This window comes from Budorcas taxicolor, chromosome 4 (assembly GCF_023091745.1).
Source record: "Budorcas taxicolor isolate Tak-1 chromosome 4, Takin1.1, whole genome shotgun sequence".
Taxonomy (NCBI): domain Eukaryota; kingdom Metazoa; phylum Chordata; class Mammalia; order Artiodactyla; family Bovidae; genus Budorcas; species Budorcas taxicolor.
In genome coordinates, this window is record NC_068913.1 from 12,599,011 (window position 1) to 12,615,448 (window position 16,438).

At 38.3% G+C, this 16,438-nt stretch overlaps 1 protein-coding gene across 1 annotated transcript in view; it reads left to right on the forward strand.

The window, feature by feature from the left end:
- VPS50 (VPS50 subunit of EARP/GARPII complex) overlaps nucleotides 1-16,438 on the forward strand; it is a 136,782-nt gene that overhangs the window by 98,790 nt on the left and 21,554 nt on the right. Inside the window, exons 20-21 of the mRNA XM_052638565.1 lie at nucleotides 1,182-1,288; nucleotides 14,151-14,272. Of these exons, the coding sequence (XP_052494525.1) occupies nucleotides 1,182-1,288; nucleotides 14,151-14,272 (229 nt within the window). The remainder of the gene's footprint in view (nucleotides 1-1,181; nucleotides 1,289-14,150; nucleotides 14,273-16,438) is intronic.

Sequence of the window (16,438 nt, forward strand, 5' to 3'; positions counted from 1 at the left end):
TATATATTCTTTTCAAAAATTCTTTTCCATTATCATTTATCATGAGGTATTGAATACAGTTCCTTGTGCTATACAATAAATCCTTGTTTTTTTAATCTATTTTGTATGCGGTGGTGTGCATCTGTTAATCCCATACACCCAGTTAAAACTCCCCACCTTTTCCCCTTTGATAACCATAAGGTTTTTTTCCAATGTCTGTGAGTCTGTTTTTGTTTCATAAATGAGTTCATTTGTACTGTTTTTTAGATTCCACATATAACTGATATCCTATAGTATTTGTCTTTCTTTGTGTGACTTACTTAGCTTAGTGTAATAATCTGTAGGTTCATCCATGTTGCTCCAAATAATAATATTTCTTTTTTTATGGCTGAATAGTATTCCACTGTATGGGTGTGTTTGTCTGTGTATGTGTGTGTGCATATGTGCATGTGTGGGTTTACATACACATACACACACACACACACACACACACACACACTTTATCTATTCATCTGTAGATGGATACTTAGGTTGCTTCCACATCTTGGCTATTGTAAGTAGTGCCACTGTGAGAATTGGGCTTCATGTATCTTTTCAAGTTAGAGCTTTCATCTTTTCTAGATATATGCCTAGGAGTAGGATTGTTTCATGTCCTTGTTGGCCATCTGTATGTCTTCCTTGGAGAAATGTCCCTTTAGGTCTTCTGCTTATGTTTTGATTGGGGTGTTGTTTTTTTGTTATTGATTCCTATGTGCTGTTAGTATATTTTGAAAGGTTAGCCCTTGTCAGTCCCATCATATGCAAATATTTTCTCCCAATTCATGGGTTGTCTTTTAATTTTTTTTATGGTTTCCTTTACTGTGCAACATTTTAAGTTTGATTAGGTCCCATCTGTTTATTTTTGCTTTTATTTCTATCGGCTTGGGAGACAAAACATTGCTCTGATTCAGTGACACAGCTTCTTTTAGTGGTTGATAATGTGTGAGAACTGAAGAAATACATTATAGTCCTTTATTTCTTGGCTTACTGATTTTGCTTCCCCTCTGTAAGGACAGGAGGATAATCTCTGTATCCCCAGCTGATACATGGTAAGATTTTCAATAGCTAATTAGTGAAGGAAGGCTATATCCTAAGCTGAATAACTTATTGACTTACTACTTGGCAACCCTAATTTGAAATCTGTTTTGTTTTCTTATATCAAGTGTTTCTCGAGAGACCCTAAAAAGCAGGAAGAAATCAGACTACAGTCTAAATAAAGTGAATGCACCGATCTTAACAAATACAACATTGAATGTAATAAGGCTTGTTGGTAAGTAGCTATTCCTTTTTTAAAAAAATTATTATAGCCATTACATTAGTCTACATTTGTTACCAAATGGATTTTCATTGTGCAGTCCAGTGCCCACAACAATGAATTTAAGATTATCCTATGTCAGTACTTTCTCATCTTAATTGTTCCAAATAGTATAATGTCAGTTTTTCTTTTTTGGTTAGCTACTAATATTTGTGTCTTCCACTTTTTGTAAAATATTCCAATTAATAGAAATCTAGTGGAAAAATTCTCTGTGTGAGTTAGAGGTCCATATGAGATGGTAGTAGCAGTTTTGTATTTATACAGTATTTTGTATTTTATTGTTTCACTGATATTCACAATCTTGTCAGATAGGCAGAGTGAATAGTGATTGTTCTGGCATTTTTCAGACACAAGAGTTCTACAAGCTAAATGTTCACACTGTGGGAAGCGTTATTCATATTATAGATAAGACCTTTATTCATGATTTTGTAGGAGGCAAAGAACCTAGAAATGCCATATGAAATATTTAAGTTTGAAGATGATATGGATTTTTAATATCAGTACTCCAGCGTTTTATATGCTCTCTCAACCTTTGTATCTCATAAATAAGTCTGTACATTTGACAAAGTTATAGGGATGTCTTCTCATGTTAATTAAGTTATCTATACCAGTCAGGAATCTTACTGATTTTCTATAAAAATCTCTGTATTCTATTTATGGAGATGATAATTTCCTGTTGCCTAGTTTAATTACTCTTAGCTCTAATAAAAAAAGTTTGTGTTCCCAAAGATAATTTCTAAATTTCATTAATGAATGGGATAAAGAAGGAAAAGTGTTTTTTTTTTAGAAGTCTCACTTTCTTTAGGAAAAATAGTGTGGAAAAGTAATAATGAATTGAACAGAAAAGAAAAAGTTTATATTTTTATGATACAGGAAAATGGCAGATTCTAAAAGGCTATGATATGGCTGATTGTTGCCAGGGAATTAGCTTCTCTTCCTTATCCAAGAGAGCTAACTGAACCTGCAGTCGTGAGTTACTCTCCAGAATCTATAGTCAGAGTTAGAAGAGTTCCAAGGAGATGATCTTGTATAGTTTCCCATAAAATGAGGATTTCTTTCTTTACTGCATCTAATGTATGTGGGCCATCTAGCAGTCTCTGTTTCATGTCTTGCAGTTGCTGTAACCATTATTAGTTTGCAAGACTCCTCATTCTGCTCTTAGACTGATATAATTGGTAGAAATCTCTCCCTCATAGTAAACCAAAATAACTGTCTAATTCTACCTCTTGGTCTTAGATATGCTCTTAAGAGCAAAAAGAGTAAGTCTGTACTTTTTTCTCCTTTTTTCCCATATGGTCACTTTTCCAGTACGTGGTGGTAGCTATACCACTTCCTTTCCTTTTGCTTCCCCTCCCCGAGTCCATTCTTGAGGGTCAGTGTGCTTCAGTTCAGTTCAGTTCAGTCGCTCAGTCATGTCCGACTCTTTGCGACCCCATGAATCACAACACACCAGGCCTCCCTGTCCATCACCAACTCCCGGAGTTCACTCAGACTCACGTCCATCGAGTCAGTGATGCCATCCAGCCATCTCATCCTCTGTCATCCCCTTCTCCTCCTGCCCCCAATCCCTCCCAGCATCAGAGTCTTTTCCAATGAGTCAACTCTTCGCATGAGGTGGCCAAAGTACCGGAGTTTCAGCTTTAGCATTATTCCGTGCAAAGAAATCCTAGGGCTGATCTCCTTCAGAATGGACTGGTTGGATCTCCTTGCAGTCCAAGGGACTCTCAAGAGTCTTCTCCAACACCACAGTTCAAAAGCATCAGTGTGCTTAAGTTCCCTTATATGGTCCTCATTGTTGGATATTCCAAAGTCCTTGTCATCCTTATCAGTCCTCCGTACTCACTGTAGATTACAGTGTTTGGACACACTGCTTGAGATGTAGTTGAATGAAGTCAGTTTGTGCTCGGTTATGTGGAAGTAACAAAACACCCTAACACATCAGTGGCCTTATCATGATTTATCACAATGCGTATTGACTCCTGAGCTTCTTAGTTCTGCCCCAATGTGTGTCTTCATTCTGCGATGCAGGCTGAAAAAGTAGCACCGATCTGGGATGTGGGGAGAACAAGAGCTGAACCATATTATGGCTCTTAAAGCTGCCACTCTGATGTGCTAGCCTGACTTCCTGGAACATGTCACTGGTCATAGCAAGTCAGGCTTGACCCGTGATAGAGAAGTGAACTTCACAGGAAGGAGCTGCCAGTCCAGGGCAGTGGACAAGGATACATAACCCTCTTCCAGGGAGTGGAGGTGGAAAAGAACAGATCATTGGGGGAAATAATACAGTCAACCACATTAAATGGTAACTTAACCACATTTAAGGTAAGTTAACTCCTTACCGAGTTCAAAAAGGACTAGAGGTCATCATTGTTGCCTTCTACCCTAAAAGACATATATTCACTCAAAGCAAATAGGAAGCCACAACAAAACTGAGGAGAAAATCACATTTTATTCCAACTGTGTGCATGGTAAGTCGCTTCAGTCATGTCCGATTCTGCAACCCTATGGACCCCACCAGGATCCTCTGTCCATGGGATTCTCCAGGCAAGAATACCGGAGTGGGTTGCCAGGCCTTCCTCCAGGAGATCTTCCTGACCCAGGGATTGAACTCGAGTCTCTTACATCTGCATTGGCAGGCGGGTTCTTTACCACTAGCACCACCTGGAATGCAGGCAAACCAGAAGGAACAATGCATTGTTTTTCTCATTATCTAAGAAAGGGATATGTTAATGATAGAAATGTACTCCTGGAACTAAATTCAGAAGATAATAACAACAAATTCTTCCATAAGAATCACTGACCAACACAGTGGACATTGTTTTCTAACAGTGGCTTTATAGAAACAGAAAAAGCTCATTCTGTGGCTCTTTAGTATAGCAGGTGTGTAAAACCTGAGCGGTCCTGAATAGAACCTCACTCAGGGAATCTGAGCATCGTAATTTCGGTCTTCTTCCCACTGGATCTTTTATGAGAGTTGTCATTAGGGCACAGTGCATAGAATGATCATCTGACTCTCGTGTCTTTTCATTTAGGGCTGGGATTAGGTGCTGCCACTATTCCTCAGTGCTGCCTCCCATGGGTACAAATATGGAAGAATGCTAGGTAGGGTTGGTTAATGCCAGTTGTTACCATTATAAGGCCTAGTTGGCTGGATGTAGAGAAGGCAACAATTTTCTTGATGTCATTTTGGGTAAGGGCGCACATTGCTGTGAATAGCATGGTGATAGCCCCTAGGCATAGTATAATGGACTGGGCATATTTGTTGTTCTCTGTTAGTGGGTAAAAGCGGATTAGTAGGAAAATGCCTGCTACTACTATTGTGCTTGAGTGGAGTAGTGCTGAGATAGGGGTGGGGCCTTCTATTGCGGAGGGTAGTCACGAATGTAGACCAAATGGGGCGGACTTTCTGGTTGCAGCTAGTACTAGGCCTGTTAGAGGCAGGCTGGAGTTGTCTGGGTTTAATATGAAAATTTGTTGAAGGTCTCAGGTGTTAAGGTTAGTTAGGAATCATGCTATTGCTAGGATAAATCCGATGTCACCAATGCGGTTATACAGGATTGCTTGTAGGGCTGCTGTGTTTGCATCTGCTCGTCCATATCATCATCCAATGAGCAAAAATGATATAATTCCAACGCCTTCTCGCCAATAAATAATTGAAATAGGTTGTTTGTGGTAACAAGGATAAGTATTATGATGAAGAATAAGAGTAGATATTTAAAGAAGTGATTAATGTTGGGGTCTGAGTGTATGTATCATATTGAGAACTCTATAATAGATCATGTAACGAATGGAGAAGGCAATGGCACCCCACTCCAGTACTCTTGCCTGGAAAATCCCATGGACGGAGGAGCCTGGTAGGCTGTAGTCCATGGGGTCGTGAAGAGTCAGACATGACTGAGCGACTTCACTTTCACTTTTCACTTTCATGCATTGGAGAAGGAAATGGCAACCCACTCCAGTGTTCTTGCCTGGAGAATCCCAGGGATGGGGGAGCCTAGTGGGCTGCCATCTGTGGGGTCGCACAGAGTCAGACACGACTGAAGCGACTTAGCAGCAACGAATAATACTACTGGGACAAATATTATTGAGAAGTAATCTATTTTGAAGCTAAGTGATAATCTAAGGGTTTGAATAATTAGCCAGTGTCAGTTTGAAATGATTATCTTTTGGCCTGTGTGGATAAATATTATTGTAGGAATTATACTAGTAATGAAGGTGCATGAGATGGTTGTTTGTATGTAAAGTGGATAATTGGAGGTTTGTGTTAGAGCTTGTTATTATAATGGGTATGGTTAGTAAGAATAGGGTGGTCAATGTAAAGGAAGAGAATAGGTTTATTACTTTTATTTGGAGTTGCACCAATTTTTTGGTTCCTAAGACCAACAGATAACTACTGTCCTTTAAAAGTTTGGAAAAGCCGTGTTGTTAGACATGGGGGCATAGAATTAGCAGTTACTTTTTCGGTAAATAAGAGGGTAATAAACTTCTATTATTAGATTCACAATCTAATGTTTTTTTTAAAACTATATTTACAGTACAAGGGTCCTAGAATAATTTTTGGGTTTAGGGATAGTAGTAACAAGGGTAAGATGTGTAATGACATGAGAGCATTTTCTCGTGTGAAGGAAGGTATAATTTTGTTAATATGGTAGTTGTATTTGCCTTGTTGTGTTGTGATTAGCACGTACAGGGAGGATAAGGCAGTAATTACTATATTTGCCCCTGTTAGAATAATTGTGATGTTGGATCATGAAAAAGTTGATATTACTACAAATAGCTCTCCAATCAGGTTGATTGTTGGGGGTAGAGCCAGATTAGTTAAGCTTGCTAAGAGTCGTCAGGTGGCCATTAGTGGGAGGAATGTCTGTAGGCCTCAGGCTAGGATTATTGTTCAGCTGTGAATTCGTTTGGAGTTAGAGTTTGCTAGGCAGAAAAGTATGGAGGATGCAAGACCATGGGCAATTATTAGGGCTGTAGCTCCTGTGTAGCTTCAAGGTGTTTGGATAAGAATGGCTAAAATAACAAGTGCTATGTGGCTGACAGACAAGTATGCAATGTGTGACTTTAGGTCCGTTTGGTGAAGACAGATCGAGCTAGTTATGATTATACCCCATAGGGATAGTATGATAAATGGATACGCTATAAAGTCAGTTACTGGATTTAGGAGTAATGAAATTCGTAGTATGCCGTATCCCCCTAGTTTTAGTAGGACTGCTGCAAGAACTACAGAGCCTGCAGTGGGGGCTTCTGCTTGGGCTTTGGGTAGTCAAAGGTGGAGGCTATATAGTGGTATTTTTACTATGAAAGCTATTATGCATTCTAGTCACATAAAGACATTTGACCAGGAATTAGATATTGGTTGTGCTCAGTATTGAAGTATTAAGAAGTCCAGATACAAATATGACGAATAGTGGCAGCACTGAGCACTTGCACGCCCACCACTTTCTCTCTGCCTGGCGCGTCTGTATCTTCATTTTGTACATATTCATGGACTAGAATTTTGAGGGAACCACTCACTGAGGGGTCTCCAACTAGTAAATAACAGTACTCCATCCCCTGCTATTATTGCATAGAAATACTTGAAGGTAATACTGGCAAAGGTAACGTCTCTTCGTACAAAGCCAGTACAGTTGTGTAAATAAGCTAGATTAATTTTTGGTGCCTGGGAAGATGAAGAAACTCATTCTCAGTGGTTAGGAAGCACATTTGAGAACATTAAAGGGGTATACAAAGTGTCCTTTTTCAGTGGTGATTATTTGGCAGATCTTTAGGAGAGATTAGACAAAAGAGTTAACGGAGCTCCCCAGTGCTAGGTGGTACCTAAATCTATTAGAAAGGCTTGGAGTCTTTCACAAGTACAGGGGACTAACCAGAGTGCTTGCTTGTGAAAAGAGAAAATCCTATCAGGCTGAGAATTTCTTGCAGACAGAGGCAGAGAAATTTTAAGATATATGTCTCATCATTGAAGTAGCCTTGTTAACCACAGTTTTCTCTACTGGAGGCAACTCTCATGTGAGCAGCTATGGTTAAGTCTGAGGGGCAGAGGATAGGGTGCCAAAACCTATGTTCATAAAACCTGCAGACCTTAAAACAAAATTAATTACCTTAGCAGCTGGAAAGAATACACACCAACCCAGGCACAGGATTTAACATTACTGGGATACCTACATAAGGGACGTTTAGTCAGACTGTGGCTGAGTGGCAGTGTATATGACGGAGGAAACACAGAAATCGGAGGGAAGAAATCTCTTTCGTGGGTACATTCTTATAGGTGGGGCATTGATATTTTCATTTTATCAGAGAGTATTTTAAATTGAAAAAGTAATGCGTGAAAATGGTTAAAAGATAACATACCCCAAGGTATAAACAAAGGCCTGGCCTCCAAATCGCCTTTCTCATTTGCGGCTCAGTTGCCCTTTATGTGCTATTTATACCCATTGAGGAGCTCTCAACTCAGTGCACTGCTCTAAGGATAACAAACATCCTTCCAGCTCAGATCCTGTTCGTGCTTTTGCCCCATCAGATTGTTAGCTCCTATACAAGAAGAAGAAAGTTTGCCATCTTTGCAGCATATAGAGCACCCAGCCAAGTGCTTTTCGCTTCTGGTAGCTACTCAATAAATTTTACACTGAGAACTCTTTAATTTTTAACACACAGATGCACACTTTCAGCATTTCTTTTTCTTTTTACCCCGCATTCCCTCCTCTGCACAGGGGCTGTGTCGCACTGACTAAATCCCCCCAGGCCCCCTCCCCTGTGGTCCTCACACTCCTCTCTGGTTCCCTACGATGAGCTCGTAAGGCAGCCCCAGTCTTGCTCCTCTGGTGTAGTCCTTGTCCACGCTGCTGCTTGGTTTCTTCTCCGGCCCCTCTGTGTGCCTCTTTCCCTTGAGTATAGAGGACTCAGCGTCTAGATTTAGGGTGAGACGGGTTTTGTTTTTTGCTTTTTAAAAAAATGTAAGTATAGTTATATACAGTGTTTCAGATGTACAGGAAATGATTCCATTTTATATACGTATATATAACACACATATGCACATATGTACATATATATATGTATATATTTCTTTTTCAGATTGTTTTCCATTATAGACTGTTACAAGATATTGAATATAGTTCCCAGTGCTGTACAGTAGGTCCTTGTTGTTTATTTTATATATAATAGTGTGTTTCCATTAAACCCAAATTCCTAATTTATTCTCCCTCTTACCCTTTGGTAACAATAAGTTTGTTTTCTATGTCTGTGAGTCTCTTTCTGTTTTGTAAATTAGTTCATTTGTATCATTTTTTAGATTCCACATATAAGTGATATCATGTGATTTTTGTCTTTCTCTGTCTGACTTGACTTAACTTAGAAAGATCATCTCTAGACCCACCCATGTTGCTGCAAAGGGTGAGAGAGTTTAAACAGTGCTTTCCCTATGAAGCTTTTCCTCATCTCTAGATTAGGTTAGATTCTCTTCATGTAATATCCTATATATATATATGTATGTCTCCCATTTTGCCTTCATCACGAGTATATTTATTTTATTTAGGAGAGGTAGCTAAGACATTTTGCTCTCTTAATTATATGCTATGTAAACCTTTAACAAGCATTTTCTCATGAGTTTTTCAGAGTACCTTTTTAATATACAGTTAATCGAAGCCTGTTGATAAATAACTTGCTGTATATGTCACACAGGTTGGCTGATCCTAGAGCCAGTAAGCTCTTGACTTCCATGCTTCATAGCCCTAGTGGAGGATGTCAGGAGTGTCAGTTCCTGGACAGAGGTCAGCACGGTGATAGTAGAGATTAGAGGCAGGAATAGGAGCTTCATGAAGTTTGTAATTTGGGAGACATCTTGTTTATCTGGGCTACGTATTAGGTAACTTTCCTCTGTGTTCCTAAAGCATGCTGCCTCTGTGCCTCTGTCGGGAACTCTGGAGAGGAAGAGAGGGTGCCTTATATCTGAGCTACAGACCACATTTTCTCAGCTCGGCTGGCTAACTTTGGAACCATGCTTCTATATGTTTATCAAGGTAGCTCCTCTCACAGTAACACGTGCATGTGTATGTGCATGCTCAGTCGTGTCTGACTCTGCGGCTCCATGGACTGTAGCCTGCCAAGCTGCTCTGTCCCTGGGATTCTCCAGGCAAGAATACTGGAGTGGGTTGCCATGCCCTCCTCCAGGGGATCTTCCCAACCCAGGGATCAAGCCCGCATCTCCTGCACTGCAGGCAGGCTCTTTACCATTGAGCCACTGGGGGGAGGCCTCGCAGTAACACATTAATTAGTAAAGAAGAACCTGTGGCAAAAAGCAAGTGTCTCCCACGCACCTCCTGCTCCATCTCAATAGTATGGAGGCAATTGCTTGGTTTGTTTCTGGTTGTCTTTCTACTAATTGTAATTTCTCAGAAAAGGGTGTTAAGAAGTAAATGTTTTGAATCCTTGTCAGTCTAAATATGTCTTTATTCTGCTCTTCATGGAATGACAGTTTAGTTGTGTATTGAATTGTCAACTGAGAATTACTTTTCCTTAGAAAGTGGAAATGTCTGATGGTCTATTATTCATTTTTTGCAGGTGAATTTCTTCTGTCTGAAAGTTTTTATGTTTTTTTCCCCCTTGGTGTTTCAGAATCCTCCATGATGTCTCTGTGGGGTCTTTTTCATTAAGTGTGTTGTGCAGTTTGTTGCCCTTTCAGTCTAATGGTTCGTGTGTTTCTCAGCTATGACTGTTTCTTTGATTTCTGCCTCCCCATTTTCTTTAATCCCTTTTTCTCTGATTTCCCCTTACTCAAGTGTTCAGTCTCTTAAATTGGCCCTTTTCGTCTCTCATATTTCTCTAATATCAGTATTTTTCTGTGTTTTTGTCTTTTTGCTATACCTTCTGGTAGACTTCCTTTTCCCATTTCTTTAATTTTTTTTTAAATCACATTTTTAATAACTTTAAATACTTAAGAACCCTTCTATACTCTTTTTCTTCCTGCCATGTTTGCCTATGATAGGGCTTTACATAATTACTGTATTTCCTCTTCTTTAGCTTCAGTTGTTTTATTTTCTCTAGCATCAGCTTTTCTCTTTACAGTCATTCTGAATTTTCCTCATGGGCCTGGTGACTTTCGATTATTTATCCCTAAAATGGAAGGCCTGGATAGCCATTGTGGGTGTCCTCTGCTGAGTAATTAGAACTGTGTTGGAGCCGGCTCTTTCTCTTTAGTAGGTATTCTAACTGGGAACTTTGTATAGAGTAGGGCGGGTCTGGGTGGATGGCAACCCACTCCAGTATTCTTGCCTGGAGAATCCCATGGACGGAGGAGCCTGGTGGGCTACAGTCCACAGGGTCACAAAGAGTCAGACACGACTGAGCAACTTCACCCACTCACTCACTTTACATTATGGGGACAGATCTCCCAGAATGAGAAAGATTTTAATCTGTGGTGCCAATAGCCACACTAGAAACCTTAGCTTTTCTAATTTATTTTTTTAAGTTTGTTCAATTAAGTGTATTTGCCAGTGTTGAGGGGGGTGTTGTTTATTCTTTACTTCTTTTAGAAAGAACTCCTAGGGGACTTTATTTTGCTTTTGTCTGGGAAATTCTGGCAGCCTATACAGTAGTCCCCCCTTATGTGTTGAGATATGTTCAAAGATCCCCAGTAGATGCCTAAAACCATAGGTCATGGCAAACCCTATATAGATGATGTTTTTTCTTCTGTACACATACCTGTGGTAAAAAGTTTAATTTATAAATTAGGCGAGGCACAGGAAAAGATTAACAAGCCATACTAATAATAAAATAGAAAAATTATATACTATAATAAACGTTATATAAATGTAGTCTCTCTCACACTGTACAGATTCAGTGCCTTTACCATCTTAGCTAAACACTTACTGCTTTGGCTGAAACTTTTGCAGTCCAAGCTGTGACAGTGAAAACTAGCACAAATTTCTTTTTGCTTCATCATGGTTTCACAGAAGATCCAATCTTACCACAGATCTTAGCATCCTCAGCATATGATTTTTTTTTCTTTCATTATTAAGTTGTGAACGTCCACCTTTTCACTCAAAGGAAGTACCTACCGTACAGCTTCTCTTTGGCAGATTCGAATGGCCAGCATCACTTCTCTTGCATTTGGGGCCCATTATAAAGTAAATGGTGCCAGACAGCGTGTGATTTCAGCATGCTGCTCAGAGCAGCGCTTGACTTAAAACTTATGACTTGTTTATTTCCAGGATTTTCTGTTTACTGTTCTAGGAGTGAGGTTGGCTGTGAGTAACTGAAACCGCAGATAAGGATGGGGGGCCTACAGTACTGTAACTGCTGATGAGGAACAGTAGCTAGGGCGTGGGGACAGGTACTTTGTTCCATATGTACGCCTTCAGTTCACCCATCCTTTCTCAGCCCCATGTCTTGCTCCTGCTCTTTGGCAGTACCTGTTGCTTTTAAGCAGTCACGTCTTACCAGACAGCTTCCACAGCCTTTGTGGTTCTCTTTGTGTCTTTCCATCGTCCTGCTCCCATCTGCTCTCTGTCATCTAGTACAGACAGGAATTGGGAAACTGTAGCCTGCAGGCCAAATCAGTCTGACTGCCTGTTTTTGTAAATAAAGTTTGATTGGAATACGCCCGTGCTTGTTTGTTCACATGTCATCCGTGGCTGCTTCTGTGCTATGATGGGAGAGTTGAACAGTTGAAACCAAGACTAGCAGAGCTGAGTATCTGCCCCAGAGACTGAACGACATACGAAGCCTAAGCTATCTAGTCTTTGGTCCTCTACAGGAAAGGTTTGCCAACCCCTGGTCTAGGAATGTTTTGAGGTTTATCATTTTCTGGTGAGCATACCTATCTGCCTTTACTCTCTCAGCCTCTTCTCTTCAGAGGTATTTTAATTGATTGTAAAATTCTCTTTTAGTTCAGTAATACTGAGGGAGTGCATGAATTCCCTCAGGCCTCCAAAGGCCTACTCGACCCTCTAGTAGTGGAAAGACAGATTTCTTACTCTTCTCTATGTTAGTATACTGGCAGCCTGCTTATCAGTGACTGCCTTCCGTGTCTGGCCCTGTGAAGTCACAGAAGAGGCTCTGTGAGAGAACAGGGACTCTGGGTAGTTCCTTGTGTCTTAACACAAGACCGTGAACATAGAAAGCTTTTAAAAAGTGTTTGTTGAATGTATTGAATGATTGTGTTTCTTTTTTTTCAGACCAGTTGGGATCATCTGTTTTTTTTTTCTTCTAATTGCACATTTAAAATAGCATTTACCTATTAATTCATTTTTATATCCTTTCTTAAAAGATGACTTATATGAAGAATGGTTAATCTTATTAGGAACAGAGAGGAGCTTTGTATTCTGGATGTGTGTCAATCCAGATGTTGTTTACTATTCACCTTCTAGAAATGTTCTTTTACAGACTAAAGTAATATAATCTACTTTTTCATTTTTTTCTCTTTATAGTATCACATTATTTAATGGGTAAATAGTTGCAGTTTAAATAGTGATGTGTTTGCAGTCGATGAAATGTCTTCATAGTGATCCAGAATGTTCTGAGTGTATTTTCAAGTATTTTTCAATTGAGATTTAAAAAAAATCTTGATTATGTGAAATGATTACAAAAAATAATTCTGAAACAAAAGACTTGTAAACAGGAGTAAGAATGGAATCTAAATTGATGGGTTTTTTTTTTACTCTATGTGTGTGTGCTTGTCTTTCTGACCGTCCATTATTTAAACTCATTTCTCGTATAAGACAGATGTACTGAGTTCTTAGATAATAAAGAAATGATGTAGATATTTCCATTAGAGTAAATTTGTCAGTTTTTTTTCTGCTGCAGTTAATGTGTTTTCTCTTTAATTCTGGTGTCCTCAATCATACCAATTTAAAATGCATAGCAGTTCCATAAAGTGGAGATGGCTCCTGAATGCTCATTTGGAAATAAAGCAAATAGCCTGTTTTAAGAACTTCTGCAGAAAAGCATTTTTTATAGATCTGCTTCTTTCCCTGTTATTTCCTTTAAAAAACACAATTCAGTATTCATTATTGGGTAGTGTTTGATTCAGCCCATCTCCCATGCACCTTTCAAACACATGAACAAGTTTATAAATGCATAAATTTTGGGTTTTAAATGTTTTTATGTAACTGTATCATACGTGTAGAGGAAAAAGAAAGGAACACTGGCATCTCCCAAAGGAAGGAATGAGGAGGACGTGTTCTTGGCATTTTGAGACTGTTGAGCTCTGATGTGGTGATAAAGAAATGTTCTTGGCCTCCGACGGCAGATTTCACAGGGCCGGGATCTGGGGCAACGGGGAGTATCTTCCACAGTTTCTTCTTGTTTGTTTGTTTTTTACTTTTGCTTCATGTGTATAATATGCTTATGAAAAGAACCCCACTTTTTCTCAGAATATGTTGTCTTTTGTCTTATTACACCTAAACATTTTTGAAGAAATTGTTTTAAATGGAATCTCCAAGAGATGAGGAGCTAATGTTGGGTATGTATACAGGGTCACTGTAGAAGAGTTCAGGAGTTCCATAAATATAAGGCAAACAGTAAAATATAATGACATGAGAAGTTTTTTAGGTTTTTTTTTTCCCTTTTTTAATCAGTGCCATCCTGTAGTACTTTCCAAGATGGTATAACTGTTCTATTTCTGCGCTGTCCAGTACAGTAGTCACTAACTACAAATAAATGAGCTACAAGTAAATGTTGAGTACTTGAGGCGTGGCCGATATGACTAAGGAATGTAATATTTCATTAAAAATATTTTGGTAAAGTATTTTTATGGTTTCTTAATTAGAGACTAACAGATTTTAATTTTGTGGTGTTTTTTTTTTTTTTTTCTTTTCAGGTAAATATATGCAGATGATGAACATTCTTAAGCCAATTGCATTTGATGTTATCCATTTTATGTCTCAGCTCTTTGATTATTACTTGTATGCAATATATACCTTTTTTGGTCGGAATGATTCAGTAAGTCAGTCTTTGGGGGAAGAGTCTGTTTCTTTTAAAATTTGTTTTTGTAAATGTAAAGTTCATTCTCTCTGTATAAAATACACAAATAACATTATTTTGACAATTATCCATCCAAAATGCAACAGAATTATTGATACCAGCTTTTTGTGTGCCCAGTTGCCTTGTTTAAAATATATTAGTTTTAAGCTTTGATATAATAGACATGTTGTATATTATTCACATTTTTGGCAGAAAAAGTGCAGCATCTCTTTCTAACTTTGATGCGTTTTGGCAGTGAAAATGTACAGGTTGCTTTGTTTAAATCTAACTTGGTATATATTTATTATAATAAATGAAACATTTTAAATATTGGCCAACAACCATAGCAGGCACTGTACCTTCAGAAAATAATGGCAAATATTTTAAAAAATAATATGAAAATCTTTGAACTGAACCATCTGCCTGCCGTAGAATTAATATTTCCTGTACCTCCTTTATATGCTTACAAAGATCTTGTTGAGTTTTATCTTTTTCTGCTCCTAAGGAGAACAGCACAGTATTAAGCAGGTAACTGATCTGATATTTGGGAATTCCTAGGTTTTTGACAGATTTTTTTTTTCTATAAAAGCATAGCATTGGATTTTATGAACATATCCTAATACTAATGTTTCACATACAATATTTTGTACCTTTTCAAAAACTTGTGAGTTTTAATGGATGACTATATTCATCATACAAAATACTCATATTCTCACGGTGATCACAAGTATATCAAAGACAGGATCTTTTACTATAGGATCTAAATTTGCTGTGTTCTTAACTCTGAAAAATTAGAATACTAACATAATCAGAGACTTAAGTTGCTGCAGAATTCATGTCACTATAAAATAGGTACTAATTCATTACACAATGCTCAATAAATATATAAAGAAGAAAGCCATTCTGGAGTTTTAGCTAATTGTTAGCATCTTTTAGTCTTCTAAATGAGCTTTACTCTATCTTCTTAGACTGTGCCTCTAGAGCAGTGCTTTCCAAGAGAAGTTTTGCAATAATGGAAATGTTCTATATTTGTAGTGCCCAATATGCCACAAGCCACAGTGTCTTCTGAGCACTTAAACATGACTGGTATGGTTAGGGACTGGGTTTTTCATTGTACTTGATTTCAGCTGGTTTGTATTTAAATTAGGCACATGTGACTTGTGACCATCATATTGGTTAAAACAGTTCTGTTGAGGCTTGAACATTTGTCAGGATAGACCATATGTCTGGGCCGTGAAACATGTTCCAATGAGTTTAAAAACCATAGAAATCATATAGGATATATTTTCTGATGTCAATATAATTAAATTAGAAAGAAATAACAATAAAATGGGAAACCTGAAATATTTCAAAATTAGCACACACCTAAATAAAGATTGGCTTAAATAAGAAACCACTAGAGAAATTAGAAACTATTTCAAAGTGAATGATAATGAAAACACAGCATACCAAAATTCGTGGAGTGGAGTTAAATCAGCACTTAAAGGGAAGTATCTGATATTCAGCTTTACCTCTTCTTTTCCAGTCTGTTTGCCTTCTATTTTTTAGTCTGTAGGCCTCATATAGCATATATATCTGTATGCTGGAGAAAAATTGCAAAAACTTAACCTCCAGCACAACATAAAATAAAAGTGGTGTGAGTTGACGTCCTGTTCCCTCCTCCCTCATCTCTCCAGGATAGAAAGTTTTGAGCCTTTCACCATGATGCCAGCTATTTTATAGAGTCCTGTGGTCATGTTGACAAAATTCTCTTCTGTTACTGATTTCTGAATTGTTATTATGAAAGGATAAATTCATGTTATCATGAAAGGATAAAGTTTCTGAATCTATTTAAGCAATCATAACTTTCTTTCCTAAAGAAATATATTAATATGATGAATTATTTTGGTTAATTTCAAAGTAGTATTTTAGGCTATTAAACCAGTCTTGTATTCCCAAGACAAACACCACTTGGTCATGAAGGAATTTGGTAATATTTTCTTGTTGTTGTTTGTCACTAAGTCGTGTCCAGCTCTTTGCAATTCCATGGACTGTAGCATGCCAGGCTTCCCTGTCCTTTACTGTCTTCTGGAATTTGCTCAAACTCATGTCCATTGAGTTGCTGATGCCATCCATCCATCTCATCCTCTGTCGTCCTCTTCTCTT